An 8,873-nucleotide genomic window follows, 5' to 3' on the forward strand; every position below is an offset into this window, starting at 1 on the left:
ATAATGTGGGGTAGAAACACACCATCAGCTCATCAATTCTCAAGGGATCCAGGAAAACTGCCCTGCCTACCCACAGACCAAATGTTTCAAAACACATTTTTTGATTAAATTCAGAAGATTACAGGACTCAGCACTCTGGGTGTTCAAATGCCAAATTAAGTTTTAGTTTCCACTATGGGCAGATGTAGCCAATCATTCAGATCATGAGAAAAACTTTTCCATAAGAAGGAACATGAAATATTCAGTCACACAGAATAACTGTGCTTAGTGCTCAAAGTGAACCCCAAGATAAGCACCCAGAAAACCTGTTAGGTCTTGGGGCCAGCACAGTGGTGTAGCATGTAAATATTTATTTATTTATTTAAAAGGCAGAGTTACAGAGAGGCAGAGGCACAGAGAGAGGTCTTTCATGCACTGATTCACTCCCCAAATGGCTGCAATGGCCAGAGCTGGATCTATCTGAAGCCAGGAGCCAGAAGCTTCTGTCAGGTCTCCCAAGCTGTGCAGAACCCAAGAACTTGGGCCATCTTCCACTGCTTTCCCAGGCCATGCCAGGAAGCTGGATCTCAAACAAGCACCCATACGGGATGCCAGCACTGTAGGTGGCAGCCTCACCTGCCATGCCACAGTGCCAGCCCTCAAAATAATCCTATTTTAAAAAGCATTTTAAATGAGGGATGGGAGAGTTTGTTTATCCAAAGCAAGGATAGCATAAGATAACTACTACACAGAAGAAGCTCCTGGCTCCTGGCTTTGGATCGGCACAGCTCCGACCACTGTAGCCAATTGGGGAGTGAACCAGCAGATGAAGACTTCTCTCTCTCTGCCTCTCCTCTCTGTAACTCTGACTTTCAAGTAAAATAAATAAATCTTAAAAAAAAATAAGATAACTACTAGTACTCATTAACTTAAAAAATATTGAAATTTAATGAAATTCAAAATATAACCAAAATCATCATCTACTACACATTATAATCTTTATTTTGAGAGTCATATTAGAAAAAATTTAACCCCTCCCCCTCTTTGAAAAATGCACATGGGACTGGTGTAGTAGGTTAAGCAGACCCTGGCAGTGCCAGCACCCCACATGGGCACTGGTTCAAAACCTGGCTGCTTCATTTCCAATATAGCTCCCTACTAATTCACCTGGGAAAGCAGAGGATAATGGCCCAAGTGTTTGGGCCCCTGAAATCAAGTGTGAGAACCAGAAGAAGCTCCTAGCTTCTGGTTTTAGCCTGGCCCAGCCCAAGTCATTGTGGCCATTTGAGGAGTGAACCAATGGATGGAAGACCTCTCTGTGTCTCTCTGTAAATCTGCCTTTCAAGTAAATAAAATGCATTAAAAAAACCCTATACAATGTAGTATTTGGTGATTCCCTCATACAAGGAAAGCTCAGATAAACTGTAGAGGAATCCTCCTGGCTTGATGCAATTCAGAAGGAGGATTGCTTCTGTCACCCTATGCTAGACATCAATGAGAGTTATTAATGGGAAGATGAATGGACACATCAGACTGCTTCCTCACATGGCACCTTTTCTTAAAGACATCACTGCTGCATTACCAGATTATGTCTCTCATGTGAAATATGTCTCTCCTAAAAATTTTAAAGAACTTGCCAGAAACTTATTGCAGAGCAGGGAATGATGTGCCAAGGACAGTGAGTTAGCCTGAGTAGTCCAGGAATCCTGTTCTTGGCTGTTTTCAAGTTCGTATTAACGTACACACAACATAGTTGCTGAGAAAGTGTCTTACAGTTGTTTCCTGGGTGTGAAGCAGCTCTTCTCAGCAGAAACACATCACTGCTTGTCCACTCGCAAGCACTGTGATAGGGAGTACATGGGAGAAAAGGTCAAAACACACTGGGTTTGAGAGGAAGAATGCTGTCACCCTAGCAACCTCTATCCAGGATTCCCTTTCTATTCTTACTTCCTAGGTAACCCTTACTATGCTAAATGAGTTTCACAGATTAGTAATCTGGTGACAACAGGACTCTAACAGAATCTATGAATCACTCAGTTAATCAAGTGAAAACTTCATTACACTGAAAGTTAGTCTATAGCAATAGTTTTCAGGGCCACATCTCTCTTTTTTTCAAAGATGTTTTATTTATTTATTTGAGAGGTAGAATTACAGATAGTGAGATGGATAGACAGACAGAAAGGTCTTCCTTCTGCTGGTTCACTCCCCAGTTGGTCAAAATGGCCAGAAGAGCTGCACTGTTCTAAAGCCAGGAGCCAGGAGCTTCTTCTGGGTCTCCCACATGGGTGCAGAGGCCCAAGCACTTGGGCCATCTTCTACTGCCTTCCCAGGCCATAGCAGAGAGCTGGATCAGAGGAGCAGCTGGGACTCAAACTGGTTCCCATATGGGATGCTGGCACCACAGGCAGAGGATTAACCTACTGAGCCACAGTGCCAGCCCAAAGCCACATCTTTTACCGTACTGTGTGGGCATCTCTGTGGGGGAGAGGGGCACATTTTCTCTTTTCTTCCTTACCCATCTTCACATTAACACCTTGTACAAAGGCGTCCACAGACCAGTCATTTTGAAAATCTATCACTAATATCCTCCCGTGTTGAAAATGTCATGGGGTTAAACACAGAACCCAGAATAAGAAAAGTAACTTGAAGCTGGTGTTGTGGCTGAGTGGGTAAAACCATATGGGTGCTGGTTCCAGACCTGGCTGCTCCACTTCTGATCCAGCTCTCTGCTGTGGCCTGGGAAAGCAGTAGAAGATGGCCCAAGTGCTAGGTCCCCTATACCTGTGTGAGAGACCTGGAAGAAGTTCGTGGCTTCTGGCTTCAGATCCATGCAGTTCTGGCCATTGTGACCATCTGGGGAGTAAACCAGCAGATGGGAGCTCTCTCTCTCTCTCTCTCTCTGTGTGTCTTTGCCTCTCTGTAACTCTGCCTTTAAAATAAATAAATAATTTTTTTTTTAAAGTAACTGGCCGGCGCCATGGCTCACTTGGTTAATCCTCTGCCTGAAGCGCCGGCATCCCATATGCACACCGGATTCTGTCCCATTTGCTCCTCTTCCAGTCCAGTTCTCTACTGTGGCCCAAGTGCTTGGGCCCCTGCACCTATGTGGGAGACCAGGAGGAAGCACCTGGCTCCTGGCTTCAGATCAGCACAGCGCGCCAGGCATAGTGGCCATTTGGGGGGTGACTATCGGAAGGAAGACCTTCCTCTCTAACTCTTCCTGTCAAATTAAAAAAAAAAAAAGTAACTGCCCCCTTAATTAAAACCGTATGGACTGTAAGATAATCAGCTTGGTGGAGCATTGAGTGACTGTAAAGAACTAGACAAGAAAAACTGATACTTTTCTGTATTTATGTTTTCGTAGCTCTCCACTATGAAAATCCAGCTTGAAGTAGCTCATTATTAACTCACACGGTAGACTTGCATTAATTTCAGTTCACTTCTCACTTTGCAAAGGGATTAGCAGCAGGTAATAAAAGTTCACATCCCTAATAACATGAGAAGAAAGAAGGGTTGAAGACAGAAATCGAAAAGCAGGAAAATAAATCAGCTAGGTTTCCATGGCCTCAAGCTCCAGATTGAAAAAGAGTCTGTTAATTAAACACGGAGGAGCGATCAATCCACAAAGCTACTGCACAAGCTTCACGTGCTGCTGGGAAAGTCAGCCAAACACACAGCGCCCCAGCTGAAAATGTGTCCGTGGGGTCCAGCATGGGGGCCAGGAGCCAGAGCCTACTCTGATCTTCCATCTCCACCTCTCCACTGCCTCAGGCTCTGGCTCAGGGCCGCTGAGCCCCGCCCAGCTGGAATTACCAAGGGATATAGCCGGAGGCCAGCCACAAGGCATTCTCTGACCCACCCAAAGTGAGAACTGGGCTTATTTAAATCTAGGGAATGGGACTCCTTCCTTCAGCGTGCTCTCAACTGCCCTGCTGGTGCCGTTCCTCATCCAGTGTACTTTAAGGAGAATTTGAGCGAGGCAGCCCGTGGGACTGGCCGAGCATCGGGAGACTGGGAAGCGGCGGTGGGAGACACAACACCTGGGCCCCAGACTTGACTCCGCTGGAGAAGCTCCCAGCATCACTGAGAAGCAAGTGATCGAGGTCTGGGAGCCGCCACCCACCATCGCACCCTCCCCTCTCCCACACACACATCTGTGCCCCTCCTGTTCTCCATACTTGCTGTGGAAAATCTCGGGAGCACATCCCCTTCCTTCAGGACACACGGGGAGCAAAGCGGAGAGTGTGGGACAGGAGAAGTCGCTGGAACTTGGGGCCCACGGTGGCAGATGCAGAGGCACAGAAGCAGTGGGCGGCAGGTCTGGGGTGTGTGCTCCCGAACCGCGTGCAATTGCACTTGCACAGCAAGTCTCCCCAGTGAATGTGGGAGAAGGAGCAGCGCGGCCTCTCAGGGACCTCTCTGATCAGTAAATGAACTTCTGTTCCCAGCCCCGAGCCACAGGGAAAGGCACGCATGCGCACATTCTCCCACATGCACACGCACAGGCGATCAGAGCAGGAAACGTTAGAGCACCGGGTGACTCTGGGAAATGGAGTCCAGGCCAGGGCATTCCTAGATAGACTTACTGGCCCTCTCCTAGGGCTTCAGTGTGGGGTGGGTGGAGACAGGCTGGGAACCAGAGAGCGTTTGCTTTTGTTTACATCCCTCCTTCCCTTCCTTCCCACCCCAGATCTCAAGGGTCAGCTGCTGTTCTTCCTTTCTTGAATAAAATCTTAAGAAGTGACAGCCACTGCTGCTGAGTCCCAAATCCCGGTTCCCTCACACACGCTGTTTCCCTCAGGAAAATCCCCTGTTGCTTTATTCCTGGACAGCTTCTCTCAAGTAACCCATGACAAGGATTTCAATGTAACTCTCAGCACAGGTGTACACAGTTTAACATCTAGATTTGAGAATACGATTTTTACTTGTGTCTTTTATTTGTGGTTCTTTTCAAAGCATTTTACACCACCCTCTAATTCACCAAGTACAAAAAAAAAAAAAAAAAAAAAAAGAGAACTGGATACAGGACTAACATTGCCAAGTATCTTCTAGGGGCCAGATTAACAGAGTAAATGCCTTACTTTGTATCAATTATACCTTGGGTTAATTCTGGAGACCATATTCTCAATTTACAAAGAGAAAGCTGAGGTGGAAAGAGATTAGAATTGAATTTGCCCATGGAAGTATGGTAAAAAAAAAAAAAGTCTAGGTTAAAGGCCAACCAACATGAAATATTGGCTTAAGAAGTCTTTCGGGACCAGCACTGTGGCATAGTGGGCTAAACCTCCGCCTTCAGCACCGACATTCTATACGGGGGCTAGTTCAAGTCCCTGCTGCTCCACTTCCAATACAGCTTTCTGCTGTAGCCTGGGAAAGCAGCAGAAGATGGCCCAAATGCCTGGGACCCTGCATCCACATCAGAGACCCAGAATTTCCTGGCTCCTGGCTTTGGATCAGCTTAACTATGGCTATTGCAGCCATTTGGGGAGTGAACCAGTGCATGGAAGACTTCTCTCTCTCTCGCTCTCTCTCTCTCTCGCTCTGCCTCTGCCTCTCTGTAACTCTGCCTTTCAAATAAAAAAAATCTTCTTTTAAAAAAAGAAATATTTCTTTTATCTTGGAGCTCAGTTTCTAAAACCCCAGATTTCTCATCTCTAAAATAAAAAGTGAGGGAGAGGAAGAGTATCTACAATCCTAATCTTCACTGTAGAGAAACACATAGGATTATAACTTATCTAAAAAAGAAAGGAGGTTCAAAATTGCTATTGCTGTATGGTTATTTTTCTCATGCTTAATATCAAGATAGCATATAAATATTATGCATTCTTAGGTATATTTGTGGTGTTTGATTTTTAAGATTTTAAGTAGAAATGTAAATGGAAGCAGGATGACATGGAGTTCTGTATGTGATTACTTCTGTCAATTCTAATTCATGGGATTTGAATTGCTGGATTAGGAATGCTTAAATGTATCCATTCATTTCACACTAATGTTTATTATGTCAGGTGATATTCTTTGTGTAGACTGCTTTTTCTTGCCAGATTGAAAATTCAGGAGGGCAAGAAACATGTTTGCTTTGACATTGAAACTCAGCATCTTGATAGAGTCATTCTTTTAGTTGAATGAATAAATGAGGCTATAAAAATTAAACAAATACAATTTCTGATCCCCAATAACTACCTAGTTGAAGAGACAATGAAATAGATATCTATTTGATAACACACACAATTAGATGAATGTATAATTTGTTGCTCAGAGACAACTTTGATAATAAAAGAGACATATTCATAATGACACAGGGTTGAAATGTATAAACAGAAACCATCCAGGGCCAAGCAGGTTAAATGTTCACCCTAGCTTTGTAAGGTATTCCATTCATTATTTAGTAAGCATTTACTGAGCATTCTTTTGTGTGGTGTGTTGAAAGAACTACCAGCCACATGATTTTCCTAGTTATTGGAGTAAGAGAACCTGAGCAATCAGAAAAATGTTTGGATGAACTAAGAGGCTTTACACAAAGGTAAGAAAAACAAAAAGCAGAGAGGTCAATTAAAAAGTATATCAAAGGTAATTTAGTAGGACCTGAACCAAGGTATGGTGGTAGTGGGAATGAAGAAGAAGCAACAGATTACAGGGAGATCCAAAAGGCAGAAACAACAGGATTTCAATGGTAGATGAAGGCAGGAGGGAACTCATGTGTAAATCTTCATTTGGATTTTATTATTTAATGGACAAGGAGTTCTCAGTACATTCATGTTCATCAGTAATTAAATGCTACCTCCAACTGACATAAACTTCCCCTAAATCCAAGACACAATCTCATGGGTAGCTACTATATATAAGCCTTATGTTGATCATCAAGCCAAATATTTTTCACTGCTACAATCTACAATGGTCCTCATTATGATGCAGTTACTTAGAAACTAAAAGACATAATCCATTTCTATAAGAAAGGTCTAAATAAAAAAGTAAAATTCAGGGGCTGGCGCTGTGGCACAGCAGGTTAACACCCAGGCCTGAAGTACTGGCATCCCATATGGGCCCCTGTTCAAGACCTGGCTGCTCCACTTTCAATCCAGCTCTCTGCTATGGCCTAGGAAAGCAGTAGAGGATACTTGGTCCGCTGCACCCACATGGGAGACCTGGAGGAAGCTCCTGGCTGCTGGCTTTGAATCAGCACACTTCTGGCCATTGTGGCCAATTGGAGAGTGAACCATCAGATAGAAGACCTCTCTCTCTCTCTCTCTCTCTCTCTCCCTGCCTCCCCTCTCTCTGCGTAACTCTGATTTTGAAATAAATGCTAATAAATATTTTTAAAAAGGAGTAGTAATGCGCAATATTTATAAAAAGGCCAGCGCCGTGGCTCAATAGGCTAATCCTCCAACTTGCGGCACCGGCACACTGGATTCTAGTCCTGGTCAGGGCACCAGATTCTGTCCCAGTTGCCCCTCTTCCAGGCCAGCTCTCTGCTGTGGCCAGGGAGTGCAGTGGAGGATGGCCCAAGTGCTTGGGCCCTGCACCCCATGGGAGACCAGGAGAAGCACCTGGCTCCTGCCTTCGGATCAGCGCGGTACGCAGGCCAAAACACGCTGGCCGCGGCGGCCATGGGAGGGTTTAACCAATGGTAAAAGGAAGACCTTTCTCTCTATCTCTCTCTCTCACTGTCCACTCTGCCTGTCAAAAAAAAAATTTATGAAAAAAAGTTAAGTTAAAAAACCCACAAAATCATATATTTCAAAGCTAAATTTGGAATACCACACTAATTCACAATTTATAGATTCATCAACCTTAGGTAACTAAAGCACAATTAAGCAGGAAAGAAGTAAAAAAAATTCCTTGGGGAGGGCCCAGCACTATGGCATTGTGGTTAAAGCTGCCACCTGCAGTGTGGCATCCCATATGGGCATCAGTTCAAGTCCTGGCTGCTCCACTTCTGATCCAGCTCTCTGCTATGGCCTGGGAAAGCAGTAGAAGATGACCCAAGGCCTTGGGCCCCTGCACCCATGTGGGAGACCTGAAGAGGCTCCTGGCTCCTGGCTTCAGATTGACACAGCTCCGACCATAGCAGCCAATTGGGAATGAACCAACGGATGGAGGACCTTTCCCTCTCTTTCTTCCTCTCCTTCTCTTTCTGTGTAACTATTTCAAATAAATAAATAAATCTTTAAAAAAACAATTTCCTGGAATAGCCAAAATGCATATTATAAAGTCCAAGTAAGGTGTCTAGCCACTGGCTCTCCATATCATGACTCATAAAAACTCACTGTCCTGGCTATTCTGATATGAGTGGATGGACACAAAGCAGAAAAGAAAGCAATAGGTTTGAGCAGTGAATAAATGGAAAGGGCTCCAACAACAATGCTGCAGAGCTCTGTGGCTCCTAACTGAATGGGATATGCAGGCAGGCATCTCCTTAATTTCTGCCATGCTCTCAGTTGTCATAGGACCATAGAACTGAGCACAAGAATCAGAGCTTTCAAGGCCAACATCCACAATTCACTTAGTGATAGTGGAGCTCTGTAGCTTCGCTTCATGAGTACAACTAAACCTCCACACTTGATATGTCATCCTGTTAGGATCCACTGGAACTGGAGAGTGTATGGGGTCAGAGGGAGTAGAGGAGCATGGTGTGTGGGTCTCATGGTGGTGGTAGCTGTGCAGAGGGAGGGGTGGAGGAGGAGAAGAGGAAGAGCCCCTAGCACTGTGGGAACGAGGAGCAGAGGAGGAAGGGAGACAGGGGTGACTTGTCTGCATTATGCCTGGTACTCTCCTGGGTATGACTGATGCAATACGAATAATGTGAATATCATGATTACCCTAAAGTTGATTTCAGTCCTGGTGGACAAATGACAAGGACATAGATAATTCAAAACAATGTGACAAAAGTTGTGGGT

At 44.8% G+C, this 8,873-nt stretch overlaps 1 protein-coding gene across 2 annotated transcripts in view; it reads right to left on the reverse strand.

Moving 5' to 3' along the window:
* The window catches only part of LOC103346775 (zinc finger protein 717), a 37,711-nt gene extending 33,243 nt beyond the window's left edge, over positions 1-4,468 (reverse strand). Inside the window, exons 1-2 of one of the 2 annotated variants that reach the window (XM_070067691.1) lie at positions 4,158-4,468; positions 1,753-1,820 (exon numbers count right to left, since the gene is read on the reverse strand). Coding sequence is in view for 1 of the 2 variants with exons in the window: in XM_070067690.1 (XP_069923791.1) it covers positions 4,158-4,184 (27 nt within the window). In the remaining variant the exon portion in view is untranslated. The remainder of the gene's footprint in view (positions 1-1,752; positions 1,821-4,157) is intronic. The other variant, XM_070067690.1, reaches the window with a different exon arrangement.
* Between the last annotated feature and the right edge of the window lie 4,405 nt (positions 4,469-8,873).

The sequence above is a fragment of the Oryctolagus cuniculus genome, unplaced genomic scaffold (genome assembly GCF_964237555.1).
Source record: "Oryctolagus cuniculus unplaced genomic scaffold, mOryCun1.1 SCAFFOLD_64, whole genome shotgun sequence".
In the NCBI taxonomy this organism is placed as follows: Eukaryota; Metazoa; Chordata; class Mammalia; order Lagomorpha; family Leporidae; genus Oryctolagus; species Oryctolagus cuniculus.